At 40.0% G+C, this 16030-nt stretch overlaps 1 protein-coding gene across 1 annotated transcript in view; it reads left to right on the top strand.

Annotated features, from left to right (window-relative positions):
- Positions 1-12986, top strand: part of LAPTM4B (lysosomal protein transmembrane 4 beta) — a 62871-nt gene extending 49885 nt beyond the window's left edge. Inside the window, exon 7 of the mRNA XM_068396734.1 lies at positions 11022-12986. Coding sequence (XP_068252835.1) covers positions 11022-11096 — 75 coding nt within the window. The 3' untranslated portion in view covers positions 11097-12986. The remainder of the gene's footprint in view (positions 1-11021) is intronic.
- The last annotated feature ends 3044 nt before the right edge of the window (positions 12987-16030 follow it).

The following is a 16030-nucleotide window of genomic DNA, read 5'->3' as shown; positions in this document are numbered from 1 at the left end:
GGTGGAAGAGGTGAAGTCCCAGCAGCAGTTAGCCATGCTGTGTCTTTATAGCCATATAGTTGGCCCACACTAGAAGCCCTGCCCTTCTGCAGAGCTGCTCTTCCCAGAGGCGGTCCTGCCTTCAGCTCCAGCACTAGCTCATCTGGTGTCTTTGCATCGCACCCCATTGCACAGCGCAAGCCTGGCCTTTGCCAAGCGGAGGAGGAACTCTTTGTACATCCCAGTCCCTCCAGCCCTGAGCCTCTTTGCCGAAACTTACCCAACACCACCAACTCTGCAGATGCAGAAAGAACATCAGCTCGGGGTTCAGTAGGTGGCATCGTTTTCTTAGACATTGCGTGAAAGCAAAGCTCAGCTCCCTACCAGGGAGGAGCACCCAGCTGCGGTTGTTTTGCTGAGGGTGTGATAATCGAGAGGTCTGACTTCCTGCGGTTCTTAATGGCTTCTGGTGATTTCTGGACCATTCTTTCAGTCTGATTTCAATTCACTTTAATGGCTCCCATAGAGCAACTGCACTCTTCCCAAGTGTCTCTCAGGACTCTTTATGGACACAGGACCGTCTGCTGCAGTCTGTACCGAACTGCACAGCACTTGTGGTTTTGGTCCTCTGTCTTATGAGCAGTGAGGAAAGTGAGGTCTGCTTTAAATGAACTCTGTGACAAACACTCCACTTCAGAAAGAACAAGGCTGAGTGGGCATTCATGTACCAAATTTAGAAGATCTGCAACAGTTTGTAGGAGTTTTTGTTTGACAGGTGCTTTACAGATATGATTTACGAACATTAACAGATTTTTATATAAACATAAGACTTTTCCCTCAAGCTGTCAGTTCATCACCTTTCATGACACTAGTGCTTTGTAGTTTTAACACAGTATTATAATAATTTTGTTATAAACAAAGGCTTCCTTTCAGCATTCACTAGGAAATGCCTAAATGCACTGTGCAAGAAAAACCGTATTTTATATGGCAATATTATGCCTTACTTTTTACTAGTGATACCAAAAGAATATGTTTGTATAAAAATAAAAATTAGTGAAAAAAATGTATGGAAGACAGAACTACAGACTGGTCATCTCAAAATCTCAGATCTTACTGCTCCTAAATGTTATAAAGAGTCTTCAAAATCTACCTCCAAACTTCACAACTGGCCCATATCTCTGTTGTGGTGCCCAAAGACTGACATTGGGTCACCCCATGTCCCTAGACTTATAGATAAGGAAAAACGGTCCATTTGATAAGATAAAGATAAGACAGAAGCCTTTCCAGCAATATCTGTAATGCAAGCATGGCTGTGATAACCACGATCTTGGGAGATGACCAGTCCTGTTACACAATTTGGCTGCCCCATGTGAGCTGTTCCTAGGTTCCTCTCTTGTTAACTCTTGAGTGGGATACACGATGTAATCGTAAGAGGAGATAAGGTTAGAAAGAGATGCAGGTTAGTAATTAAAAAGTCCATTGAAAGATTAGTGCTCTGTCACAGTCTCTGTGCTCAGGACAACACATCAACCAGTTGTTACAGAGTCAAAGTATACTTCAAGTCTTCAGCACTGATGACATGCAGGCAAGTACCCCCTGAGAAAGCATATGCTCATCCAGCAAATGTTCATTTTGAAAAAAAAATGAAGGAAAAATTGAAAAAATAAATATGTTCTGTCCATACAAAATCGTGATGCGCAACTAGAGATGCAGCAGTAGAGGGCTGGCCAAGATGTAGGAAAGACTTCTGTGGCCTGAGGTGGACTATCCCTCCATGCCTTTGAATGGAGAGGGTAATTACACCATTATTCTGAATGACTTTTATGAGGTTGCACATGATGGAAAAAGACAATAGCTTCCTCAATCCAATTTTCTTCCCATGCAAGGGTAATCACAATCTGTCCCTAAATATTGCTGTGTCCTAGTAATATATACATTTATTCCTCTATCTGGAGTGCTGAAAACATTGTGCTGCTTCATTACAGAAATCCATAAACTCATGTAAAGTTTCTTAAATAGTGTCTTGGAGAGCTGGTGGCTTGGAATAAACAAGCAGTTTTGTCAAAGAAGAGGAAAACATACCAACTCTGTCTTCACACAGATGATTTTGCAGCATTGAGGCCTTTTGCTTTGCTGAATGGGGTTATAAATTCTCTCTGAGCTATTCTGCTTCCAGTTACTCCATCTGTAATCATTCTAGTGTGGTTTCTAAAGGAAATGCGTACATATAAACATGAAAATACATCCTGTCCATGTTGAGAGGAAGGTTTCTTGGGATTTATTTGACAGATGACATATCATGAAACCCTTAAATAGTAATTAACTAGCATGTTTTGAACAAACTTTTCAAGCATAAAGCAAAGTAAAACATTTCTCATTTCATATTAAATATGATTTGGCTCGGATATGAAGCTTTGGCCCTGTATCCAGGGCTTTTTTATCTGGGAACAGGGGAAGGAGAAAAAGAAAGATGGGAAAGGTTTTTTGTAAACATTGCTCTCTGACTTCCTCAGAAACAGTTACTTTGACTGGATTCATTTGACTAGAGCAGCCATTTACATTGTAAACAGCCACTTCTGAAGCAGATATTTATAGGCATTTATTTATAAGAATTGCTTCTAAAGGGCAGTTGATCTCATCTGGAAGAACATCTAACACAGGTCAGGTGAGTGACAGTGCCTGCTGCTCTCCAGAGTATGAAGGAAGCTTCATCCAGATGGAGGTCAGCTCCTTCCCCAGTACCCTGATGACTGTAATGCTTCTCCACATGACTGGTCTTGGAGCTCTCTCTTCAGCCTGGACCCAAAACTGTCAAGTGAGTTTCTTAGTATGAAGAAATTAACTGCGGACTGCACTGCAGGGGAGCAAGGATTTTTAGTGGGATGAAAGAGGGACAGAACAAGAGAGAACACGATAGGGGTCTTTAAAATCATGAGTAGCAGAGGAGGTAAAGGAGGAGCAACTGCTCACTGTCTTAGCAAAAGAACTAGGGGACATTCAATGAAATAGCTAGTGGCAGGTTTCATAGCAAACCAAAGAAGGTATTTCTTCACATAACACTTAGATTAGCTGTGGGACTGCTTACCACAGGACATTGTGGGTGCTAAAAGTCAACATGGGTTCAAATGCAGGCTAGAAAAATCAGTGGAAGAAAAATTCCTGTAACACATGACCAGTGATTCAGTAAGTCCTTGACATTCAAATTTCTGACAGTTTGGAGAATATTCTGGGCAAGTCGTGACTATATATGCTTGCACTGCTCTTTCTTCATTTTTTAAATTCTTCTGTCTTGCACTTCTCTTTCTTCATCATCCATCACTAACTGCTGTGATCTGGATGGACCATTTACCTGATCCAGTAGCGCTGTCCCTACATGCACATGCTTAGCTGCCGTGTGAGGAAAGCTAATCCCTCCTTCTGTCTCCAGGGTTTATCTTGTATGCCACATCTGAGTGCTTCTCACCACAGAATTACTATTATTACTGTTTCTTCACTACTATGAAAAAGCTCCCTCTTCTCCTGAAGGCTGTCAGTCTTTTCATACAGTCAGTGTAAAGTGTGTCTTCATGTTAAGGGGTTAAAGAGAAAACTCTGAATTCTCAATGGATTTAGTTTTAATACTTCCTAGCTGTTTCAGTCAATCTCTCTCCCTTGATAATCTGAGTGTGCATGATCTACTGTTCTTCAAGACCAAATATTACCTACTTTTGTGAAGTTGCCTCAGAGATGACCAGATCAGACGACCCAAAGGTGCAGTTTGCATGTGCAGTTTATGAACTGCATTTTTAAAAGTAGAGGAAGACCTTGGGTAACTCACTTCTGAGACATCTGAAAAGCCTGGAGCTTAAAAACTCTTGGGCAGCCATTGTAGAAAAAACAAATTTCTTCAGAAACTCTTGATAAACACTACTTCTTCCCACCCTACATACAGAAACGTTAGAAACTTTTGAAGAGTCTGCTTTAATAAAATATATATAGTCACTCCCAATAAATTTTGTACAGGAAATAAAACATGCTACATTAATAGGCTTATTTCCTTTCAAATAAAATACAAAATTAATTATATAATCGGTGATATTCACATATAGTCCAGTGCTTATTGTCATACATACTAAAGGAAATAGCGGCCACCTGGTGCCTTGAGTCTCCAAAACAGAGCTCACTGGGAAGATCTGGATTTCTGAAAATTTTAAGCAAAAAATACATCTTAATTTTACATTTTCGTCTGTGGTCTTCTGAGAAAAAAAACACATTGTCAAACTTGACAGGAAAACGTTGCAAAGAGAGAATTATTCGCAGCCTTTCCTGCATACAGAGAGAAGCAATCAGCTGGCTATAGCTGTTTATGCACACAGAAATCTTCTGTTTTCCCCAGGTGATCTTCATAATATTTGCGTAGTCAAGAACCCAATGGTACACGAGGGCTGTTGGGACTATCTTGAACTGGACAGGTGGTCACGTCAGCAGCCTTCCCTCTAGAGCTGTTCATAGGCTCGCTGCTTGCTTCACTGCAGCTGAGCATGGTTTAGGTTGCAGTTAATGGTTCCTCAAAGCACCGCAGCTGTGGGAGGAAATTCCACTGCTCTTGGCTGGGTGAATGATGGGAGAGCAGGGAAGTAAATATGAAATCAGTAAATGTGATTGCACACCATTAAACCCTCTCCGAAGCGCACAACCATATCAGATTCGTACAAGTCAGTGGTTGGTCTCGGGCTGTAATCACTGAGATGAATTGAACCCAGAGTAGAGGATGAACCCGGAGTTGCACCATGCCTGGTGCAACTACGCACGTGCTGCTTAAAACCTCATTGTTCAACTCAGTTGTCCCTGAACCTGGCACATCAGCACTGTGCTATGTTGAGGAGAAAATTTATCCTGAACTAGGAAAGGAAAGGCATGTGGTGACTGTATCTCAGCCTGCAGCTGTGTCAGTGTTCATCCCATCACCAGGCCAGGGGCTGCACATTGGACAGAGGCTCCCGGATGAGGAAATTCCTGTGCTTCAGCACTTTTACCTGTGAAACGGTCCAGCACTGGCTCTGGCATACTCTCGCCATCTGCTTACCACTATTCACTTTGTGGTTACTCTCTCTCCCTTTTTAAGTAAACAGAGAGTAAGGCCTGAACTCACTGACACTTTGTACGTGAGCTATGTGAAAGAAAAGGCTTTTGTCCTCTCTCCCTTTCCTCCCTGCGTGTTCGCACGGGCCTCCCATAAGGATTCCTGGTAGTAGTTTGGGTGTCTGAAATGTAAAGGTCACTTCTGCAGAAGAATGATACGTAATGCATGCATAGCTGTGGTGAAGAGGTTGGGGTTAACATTTCCAGGCATAGGCTGAAATTTCCACAAATATATATTTAGTTTGTAAGTATTTCCACAATTTAGTCCCTGTCTCATACAGTCATATGCAAGTTTCATCCAAGAGAGTCTTAAATCTGTCTTAAGGTTTCCAGCACCTTTTAAGATGTTTCAAATAATATGCCTGTTTTACAAATGGGAGATCTTCCTAAGACAAAGTCAAATGATTTGTTAAAACTCAAAAGGTCAGCGACAGGACCAGGATTGAATTGCAGTAGTGATGACCCTAATTTCACTCAACTACTCATTGTCACCTGTCCCTGTCTGTATATTGTGTATTGATGCAATGTGAAGTCCTTCAGTTTAAAGGACTGGAGTTTTTATTGAAAACCTAAAGTTTGAGCATCATTCTCATTGTAGTGAGCATCCTGAATGCTCACTACAACCATCAGCACTTACCATAGCCATTTTTAATCTATAGCTTTTTTAGCATTATCAAGAGCATTTCCGTTCTACAAGGTGTCAGAGAAAAGTATGTTAGAGCTGTCCCTAACAATGTTTATTTCTAACAAGACATCAACAAGGTATTTTGCCATGGGAACTCACAAAAGTTTCATACAGCTGCCAACCAAAATGCTGTTCAAACTCAAAGCTGTTACGTGATGATTGTACCGTTCCACCCAGTGAAGAATACAAATGGCTGTGGGAAAAAGCGATACAAAGATCTCTGGAGACACAGAAAGATTTCTATTGAGTTCAGTGAGTTTTGGGTGAGACCCTTAAGAACGCAGAAATAATCAATTAATCAAATATTTAAGTTTAGTCATACAGGACTAAGCACATTTTCTCCTGTAGAAATGTGCTAGACACCAAACAGATCTGAGAGCTTGAGTCCAAACAGGAATAACTGCAGCAATATGAGAAAGGAAATTTTCTACTAGACATTCGGGTAAATGTGGAATCAGATGCAAAAATATGGAGTGATTATTGAAATCATGCAATATCCCCCCAAAAAAACACCTTTGGGCCAACATAAATTCCAAACTGTTTGAATATACAAATATTTCTCTGTGTTTCTTCTTAGGCATATTTCTAAGCAATGTCTTTAAAAACTTATTCTCCAAAACCAGATTAAGCAGGATGTAAAAAATAAGAAATGACATATGCTTATATTAACTGAATATGTTATAGCCATTGGCAAACTTGTATGGTAATTACTTCTTCCAGAGAAGGTCATCCTGTATCATGGGCTTTATAATAGAGAGATGCTTATGTAATACAATTATCCAAACCACTTGGATGACACCAGCTAAACCAAGACCAGGATTTCTTATGGGTCAGTTCTGGATTATTTCTGCGTATTATACAAGACTGCTTATCACAAAATGCTTAAATGGTATTGGGAGCAAAGCTCAGCACCCGGGACTCCCTGTCCCACTTAAGCACCTTAACCATGGGGCTACATAGCCACACTTTCTCCTATTGTCTTTCTTTCCCCATGGATTCTTGCATACTTGGCTTCACTGTGACAACAGGAGGGCGGAAAATGGTCCTTCCAACCGAACTGAAAACCTTGTGTCTGGAGCATTCATATGGCAGATAGGAGCTGTGGGTTTGAACCCTCTTGGTTTGAGAGCCCCTAGAGCTCTGATCTCAGAGTCTCTGTGCAATGCTTTTATGACAACTATGCAAACAGTAAGTAATGTCACCTCCTCCTCTGGCTGCATATTAAAGGATGATGCTAAAATGCGACATGGTTCTTAAATACAGTTATAGAAGTTGGGAAACAAGTTAGGAGCTTCTGTCCATTGGATTTTAGGCATCCTATAGGACTGAACCCTGCAACCATCTAATCTTCCAAACTTGCTTGCTGGTCTTCTGATAAAAAGCCAGAACTTTTCACCGGGATCACTGAGTTCCAAAAAATAGGGGTCCTTCATACTTAGTTTTTATAGTAATTTTTGAGTGACAGTCTCAAACACTCTGTAAACATTAGTCCCAGAGCATCTGGGGTAACTAACATATTTTTCTCAATGCACAACAAACAAGCAAGGAAATGCTCAAATGTAGTGCCTAGGAAGCGAAATGCATCAGTTGTCCTAGTGTTGTTCTGCCTTGGGGATACCATGGACCTAAAATATGCATATGTTTTTGTCCTTCATGAATTATTTTAGACTGCATCCATTCTAATTAGGTTCTTAGATAAGACTGAATAGTGAGTTTCTGTCTATTTTTCCAGTTTCTGAATTCACCCTTTGGCTCAGTGACTGGCTTCCATTTTATGTCTCTGGAGAGCATAATGTACTGCCTGAATAACTATGCTGTTTTATGTCCAAGGCACTTATCTGCATCCATTAAACCATGTTGAGATTTTAAATTAACACAAGAGAAGGGAGAACGACTCTGATCCAGATTTTCGTCTCAGCTACTTTGTTGTAAATACAATGATTAAAATTCTAACGTAATTCTCTTTTCCTTGAGATTTTTGTAAACTGTTAACCATTTCAACAGTAAACAGTTAAAAACTGAGATAATTCAAGTTTTATCATATTTCTCCCTTTTGCCAAAATAGACTTTATTGAGAAAAGATGGAAAAATTACTAAGGGAAAGTAATGGCCTGAAAGTGTTCTTGTCAAAAATAATTAGAATGTAGTCTTACAGAGGCAGAGTTGCAAGATTTGTAATTATAGAGTGGTTGAAGAGTTGTTCAAACTGTCATGGAAGCTGAAGGATGATTATTTAGACTTACAGTTGACAGATGATTAGGTAGCAGTAACAAAACCACATTGACTGAGAGTAAAATGGTTAAATTAGTTTAAAGGACTTTTACTATACGAATGACGTGAGATACTTGGGATCCCAGCTGACGCCATGTATTCCACAGACTCCGAGGGCTTTCTTCCACATGTTGTCCATCACGTTCATTCTTCTTAACCTTTGTTTAATATCCTGTCCATATTTTCTTTGTCTAACTCAAACACTGCTAGGCGAAGGTAGTAATTTTGAATTCTGCTCATTCTACACTCATTATTTTTTATCACTATTTTGTTCATATCAGGGAATGCAAGATCAAGATATTTAAATATTTAAACACAAAAATGTGTGGAGAGTAAGCCTGCAAAGTCATCACCAACAGAACTGTTCAGACAAATAAGCTTTGCCAGTAATAAAGTAACTCTAAACCTCACAGACATTTGGCATATACTCTTTAGCCTTCCGTTGTAGATACTGTCTTGTGAAACTTCTGAACCTTTTTAGTGATCTCCCCAGTTCATACCCCACATACCTTGAATATTCCTATAGAAATCCATATGCCTTAGGATTTAGCCAGTGGCTTCTCCAAAATGGCTCCTGTAGGTATTACTATCTTCCCTCCCTTCTTGTTGAACCATTGATTAAGTGAGAAAGCATCTTCTGAGGGTCCTTGGGGCCATTGACCCACGTATGAGTTTTGAGTTCCTAGAGCAAAGGAGAGTGTTCACCTCCCAAGAGGTAAAAGTCTCACCAGGAGGCTGTTCTCCTACCAGACAGATTTTGTTTCATACAGGAGTGACAGGAATGAAGCAGCTCACTCATATCAGTGAGTCCTCCAGGAGACGTACTGTAAATGACAGTAACCTCAATGCTGCAGTGTTAATATTGATGTAACTACAGTAGTCTCAGGATGCACAGATCTAAAAGAGGATCAGAGCACAGGAAGAGGTATTGTCCTTTATTAATCAGCTCATAGATCTGGAAGATGGACAGCTTTTTGGATTGCGTCTGCTGTCATTTCTTATCACACCTGATGAAATGGACTCTGAACCTGAAAGGAATGGACCACAGTTTGGGGCTTAGCATTACAAGAGTGCAATAAGATGGCTAAATCTTCACAAAATGAACTTGATTCATTTTCAGAGTCATCTGTAGATCAGATTTAATTACTAATAATATTGCTTCATAATCAACTAATGAACATGTTTCAGTACATTTGAGAAACTAGTGCCTGTTTTAGTAACACAAAGATTTTACTAGAAACACTGTTATTAAACTAATGATCAGCACTAGAGAGAAGATCTCAACTGTAGTGTTTTTCACAGTTTACATGCTGTAGTGGTGTGATTTACTGAGGTTACATTGCAAAATATATTTATCATTTTTATCACGATATTTATTTGAAGTTCTATGTGTTGTCCTAATTTCACTAGATAAGTAGTCTGCCATAAGCTGTTTGCACCTTTAAAGTTGACATAATTTATTAAATGCTTTTTGATACAAGGCTTTTAGATTATGTAGTGGATATGTGCGTAGTATATTGCATTTACAAGCTCAAACATATGGTATTAATAAAGAGTGATGGCTCTGACATTTGCTTTTCTAAATAACGAAACTTTTTTGACTAAGGGCTGAAGATGCCAAGGTAGCCATTCTGTAATCTAACAAACACGTGCACAGATGTACTTGAACACATGGTCATCAACGCATGTCTGTAAACTTACATAAGTATAATGTGAATCACCCTTGGAACTATCCCACAAAAGCCTGATCCAAACCCTATCTAAATCTATAGAAAGATTCCCTCTGATTTTTTTATGTTGTGGATGAGGTCCAAAAGGGATGATTAAGGATGTTTCTTTGCAGAAGGCAGGTTATCAACTACTTTAAGAACTGGTGAAATCCTCTCATGGCAAAACTTCCATTGACTTTATTGAGATCAGGATTTTCCCTATGTATGTTTAGACAATCAGCTTTATGTGCTCTTTAATGATCAAGAAGCAATGCTGATAAGTCTGGAAATTCCATCATGAATAATTGATCTTCAGTTGCATAATCTCTGCCAGTGCACTACAACTGGTATTCTTACACAATATTGAGATATTTTAGGGAATGTACACTCATTCTTCATTCAGACATCTATTTTATCCTCAGTCCCTGCTGGGATTCACAGACCAAGTGCTCTTTTGCCTTTTCACATGCAAGCTAATTAATGTCAGTGTTGGTGCCATTAAAAATTGCATGATAGCTAGCATGCTTGCTGAAAAAAAGAGAAATCTTGGTTCAAATACCTCCTCTGCCCTGTGTGGCCTGAACTTGCATCTCCCATGTTCTAGGAAGCTGCCTGGCCTCCTGTGAATGAGGATGATATATGATTAAAGCTGTCCTAATTTCTATCAGATGTTTAAGTATTCACTGAAGTACGTATGGGAATGTAGGTCTTCCTTCTCACAGCTGAGTGCCCCAGAAACACAGAACTGGAGATTTATTTAGACATTGGGTAATTTGTTCTCCATTTGCTTTTTTTTTCCCCCACCTGAAAATAATTATTAGTTATTCCAGGGAGACCTCAGAAAGAGATGTTTTCTGGACTTTTCTTACTCTGGCTTAGCAGTTTGAGCAGTCCTCCAGGAGACATGGTTTAAGGGCTCTTGATAGAGGAAAGCTGCAGAATAAGCAGCTACTGTCACTGCCAGATTGAACAAATTCAGGTGCCAGCAATGAATGGTCTTTGGCTGAAATCAAGCTGTCACTGGAGTCAATAAAAAATGAGAAGAAACCATGTTTTCCTTTGTAATGAAAACAGGCACACATTGGAATGAGGAACTTCAAGCTAATAGTTTCATTTTCTAATTATTCTGCTCTTGCTTACTAACTTACTCTTTTTTGTTATTTTTTTGGGACAAGGCCTTAAGGGTTTTCTTTTCTGTAAATTTTATCAGCTGGCTTCTTTTTAAAAAATATAACCTTTTTTTCCCTTTCCTGCAGGTCTTGTTGCCACCGTATGATGATCCTGTGAACGGAGCTGCTAAAGATCCGCCACCACCTTATGTGTCAGCATAAGTGAGAGTGTGCTGCGTACCTAGGGAGGATAGCTTTACATTTCAGACATTGGAGCAATAGTTTGATAATTTCATTTCCAGGATACAACCTCTATGGGTTATACACTGATGTTTTGCTGACATATTGAAACCTAAATTGTATGATTAAAATTCTGTAGATAGTTTTAATAATTTGCTGCAACTACAGTAGTGTTTCAGAAACTAGTGAACTAGTTTCAGAACAATTCTGGGTAGCGCTAAGGTTATGGTAGTCACTGAATAGCTTTTTCCACCACTTCTGATGTGCAGTGCTAGAGAACATCGAACTTTGCATTCTCAATCAGGTTCAGAGTGTAACCTTTTTTTTTATTTGTAAAACTTCCAAAGCATTACAAATGTGTTTCTCAGATGCCCAATTTCACCTTCAGAATACAGACCAAGTCCCAAAAAGTGACATTCCACTTCATTCCTGTTCTGCAAGAATTTATTAAGCTATTATGCTATGAAGAATGATGATTGCAAGAAGAAGAATGAGTCTTATGCACTATTCTCATCAACCTGGCTAATGGGAAACAAATTTAATTGGGAAGAATAAGTATGGGAAATGAGAGTGCAAAAGCACTCTGTGATGTGTAACAAGTCCCAGCCTGCAACCATTCTAACACTCAAAAAAAGAGTCCTTACCAACTTCTGGTAATTTTCTTTTCCTGCCTACACACCTTTTTCCTCCCCACCAGCTTCACAAATAGCATTTTGAGGTCACAAAATCCCTGCTTTTAAAGTCCCATGGTTAGGTGACAAAGCTGCGTCTTTCGCACTCAATACGCAAATGTTTTCCCATTGGAATGTGCCTGTAAATATCGCAGTGTTCTGCTGAATGTGAACTAATTTATGCAGATCTAAGATATATGTTCCCAACCTATGGGAAACTTATGCATGTAACTTTTTTGAGCATTAGCAGATATGTTTTTGTGTTTCTCATATACATCAACATGGAGATTTTAGATTCCTTTTATGACTGAACTGGTTGCGCTGAGTATCTTTCTCATGGGACTCATCCATCCATGAATGCTTGTGTGAGGTATTTGTTTCTTCCCCGAGAAGTGCCTCCTGCACATGTAACTTTTTGTTGTTGAGGAAGGTTCTACTTTTAATTGAAAAGGAACAGGAAAAGGGAATATAATGTGTATCTCTACCTCTCATCGTTTCCCCCTGTGTTGTCTCACCCCCCTGTGCATTTGGGGTGATTGACCAGGCTGAAGCTAGACTGATGACGTTGCACACTGCCCCAGGTAAAGGGCAGCACAGACCTGAGCCACAGTTTGGAGGGGCACCAGAAGAAACCAAGGTGCCGTCTCTCCTGTGACTGGGCTGGCATGAGTCCACACTCTTTCTAAGGAGGACACCCGTTCTCACCCTCAGTGCATTGACTCCATTCTGCAGACTGAAGAAGAGTGGAGCTTTTCCTGCCTTTTTCTGGAAAAGAGCTTTCCAGGGGAACACAGGACCAACAACTTCTTTTCAGGGAGGTTGCCACTGTGACCTGTCCTTGCAGAGGCCAGGGAAGGAAGGGCCAGACTCTTTTTGCCTGTCTCTTCCATGCCCCTGGGAAAAGGCAGGTCCCTATCTGCTTGTTGGAATTGTACTTCAGGGTTTATCTACTGTGAGATCAAACTAAGCAATGCTTTTGACTGAACCAATCCTGAAGCCCATCCATTGATCTCTGTCACATTCCTATTGCTTCCTTCTGAATAACTCCATGTATTATTATCTCATTACAGTTATCTTTGGGAATTAATCTGAGTTTGGGGGTTGGGCTGGCTGGCTGGTCTTCTGAGCTTCATTTTCTTTCATTCTTTACAGATTTGTGAAGGATTTTAAACAGTCGTCTGTTTGAGAAAAGCTGGTTGTAAATACATCACATCTGTGTATACAAACTACTCTACAATAAAAGGGTGTTTCCTCAAGACTATGGAAATAAGTATTGCTGGTCTTCCAAGCACAAACATACACAAATTCCTGTCCAATCAATCTGACATGGCAGGATTTTCTCTACAAAACACCTAAAACCAGTTTTTCAGTCCATTCACCAGCTTTCCCTTTATACTCTATAGATGGAGAATAGAACAGTAAGTTCCATAATTTATTGTACAATAAAAACAAGAGATAATTCAAGCTTTTAGTTCATTGTCCAGAACTAGAGGCAGTTTTCCAGGTCTGATGAAGTGTGTGATACAGCACCAGGCTATACAGAGCTACACCAAAAGCTGGGGCTTCTTTTTCTCCACATCATTATAGGGATAATGTTGTGCTAATTCACATGAAATTTCTGTAGACTTTAGCTTGTCTTACTAAAGAATGAAGGCTTCTTCACATACACCATACGTGCATAAGTGCGAGTGCATGTGTCCTACCAGTACTCCTAATACCTTTTGGATTTTGTCCAATTTGAGTTAAAGAGGGGGGAGGTTATGGTATCAAAACCATGGCATTCCTGCAGACACTGTAGATAAGACAGCTGGGTAGGAGGGAGCAGATAATGTAAATCCTCTGCTGACGTATCAGAGGATCCACATGGGAGACGAGTTCCCCTGCTCCCAAAGGAAAAATAGAACCTTTGGGGTATGTGAAGAAACACAAACTCCAGCTGAAGATTTTTTATCCTCAGTTGTTGAATTAATTCTCCATTTCCATGTCTAATCCTGGGGTATTCACACCACAGCTTTTCTATAATTCATTTGTAATAGTCAGTCATCTGTGACACAGAAGCCCATTAAAAACCTGTCTACTTAAGTTTCTGTGCTTTGGGAACTGCTTGCTCCTAACAGTGCTTTTTTCACTAGTCCTTACATTTTTTCCTTTCTCCCAGATATTAGGAGCATGTGCTTACTCAAATTGTCTACTGTTTTCTTATCTTAAACTCTAATATAGCAGTTTACTATTAAAAATTTCTAGTAACTTAAGAGTGGAAAGAAAATATTTTCAAGGTATATTGACATGGAACACCATAAATATGGGGCCAAAACCAGCAAATAGGAATCTAAACCTTGATAGTACCAGAAATATAAGTAAATCTTTTGCTGAAATCTTCTAATTTTTTTGAATATCTGTTATAAGGCATTGCAGGCTTCACAAAGCCTACACATGCTAAGGCACAAGTCGAATTCTCTCATCTTGCCTCATCATCTTATTCCTGATGGAACGATGCAGGTTCCCTTTGTTGTACACTCATCCATGCATTGTATTGGAGAAAGCAAAGAGGAATTCATAGTGGTGACGCAGCAGTGTGGCACTTGTGCTTGTAAGCACATTAAATTTTCTGAAACAATTATTAACAACCATTGTTTTAGGTGCTAGCCTGTCTGTACTTCTTTGAGAAAACTTCTGGTTGGTAAAAATAATCCAGACTTGATATGTTACCAAAAGCCATATCAGATCGATTTATGGCCAAAGAAAAGCTTGTCAAGGAAGCAGAGGCAACGATAACTAGTCTGAAAGAAATTGCAAATTCTGTGCTTTCAGAATAGTGTATTCCTCACCACTACCCTGTTGGCCAAAGTATAGCAACTAGAGACACCATGGACAGTTGTAACAAATTTTTGCTAATATCAACAAGTCTGCACCCTGACGCTTGGAATACGCAAGATGGAAGACGTGGTTAGTGGTAAGGGCAGAATGGATAGAAGAGCAGCAATAGGGACAGAGCATGGGAAGGAAGGGTTCATGTACATACTTTAAACAGCACAGAGAGGCAGATTTTGTTGCACTGACAGGGTTCACTGCTACAAACCTGGCTGGCTTATGTGCTCTCTTTCTCCTCTGCTATGGTCAGGAGGAAATATAACTGCTCCTGTTATGTTAGCTGTTATGCCAGCTCTGTTTCAGATTTTTATCACTGGAGTGGATCATACCTTGGTCTTACTTGATGTAATGAGAAGAAATGTACAGATTTATTTTTCTAAACCTAAAGGAGTATTGGTTAAATCCCTACCAAACTCTCTAGTTTGACAGATGACTCCAAGCTGCTTCTCTGGAGCTAAGTTACATCCTTATAGGCTTACAGGCTGCTCTCCTTAGAGGTTCTCTCTGCAGAAGCTGCTTCTCCTTAGGTGTTCTTTCCTTAGAGGCTGCTTCTGTGGAGCTATGTTATATCCTTTCCATTTACATGTCTCTATTATGTGCAGAATTGCAGTCAGGTAGCATAAAAAAACGTTTCTTACTAAATTTTAGTGCCTATGGCTACAGAGATGTTCCAGCACTATCTCAGTTCACAGCTCTGAGAAACCCAAAACAGCAGCTATAGCTGTCTGAAGGGAGGCTTGGCTCTGATAAATCAGGATTAGAGTTCTTTCAGGGAAGGACTCTGGTATTTGTAAATGATGTCTCCACACCCATGGATTTGACCCAAAATGATTCTGCAACATGGCCAGTTTTTCAGCTGAATAGTTCAGCAGGGTGTGGAAGCCAGATCTGTGACCTTCTGCCCGCAGCCTGTGTCTACCTCCAGCGGAATAGGGTATTGAAGCAACAGGAGTGAAAACCTCATTGTCACCCAGCCAGCAGATATAAAGTTTTGTCAAAGCACGAACGCAGTTCTACAACTATATCCTACACAATGAACTACAACAGTAGATTATTTTTATGAAGAACTTAAGTGAAATTTAATGCAGTAACTTACTTTTTTTTCTTTCAGATTATTCAAACCTTTCAAACAGAAGGGTTTTCAAAAAGTCATGAAAGGTTTGTCCTTTGTAGACAGAGCTCGACTTAACTAATTGGTCTGAGCAGAGGACACAGGGTCACTTGGAAGGCTGAATAAACAGAAAGGAGATGAATCAGGCATGCAGCAGTGCTCGCTACTTGGCTTCCAGGAGAAGCTTGCTAGCCAGCAGAGACAGAAGAGCTGTGAAGCTACTCTGAGAGAGAGAGCCACAGCATAGCGGAGTCTCTGCAGCC

Source organism: Nyctibius grandis, chromosome 3, assembly GCF_013368605.1.
Source record: "Nyctibius grandis isolate bNycGra1 chromosome 3, bNycGra1.pri, whole genome shotgun sequence".
NCBI classification, from domain to species: Eukaryota; Metazoa; Chordata; class Aves; order Nyctibiiformes; family Nyctibiidae; genus Nyctibius; species Nyctibius grandis.
This window is presented reverse-complemented; position numbering and strand designations above follow the sequence as displayed.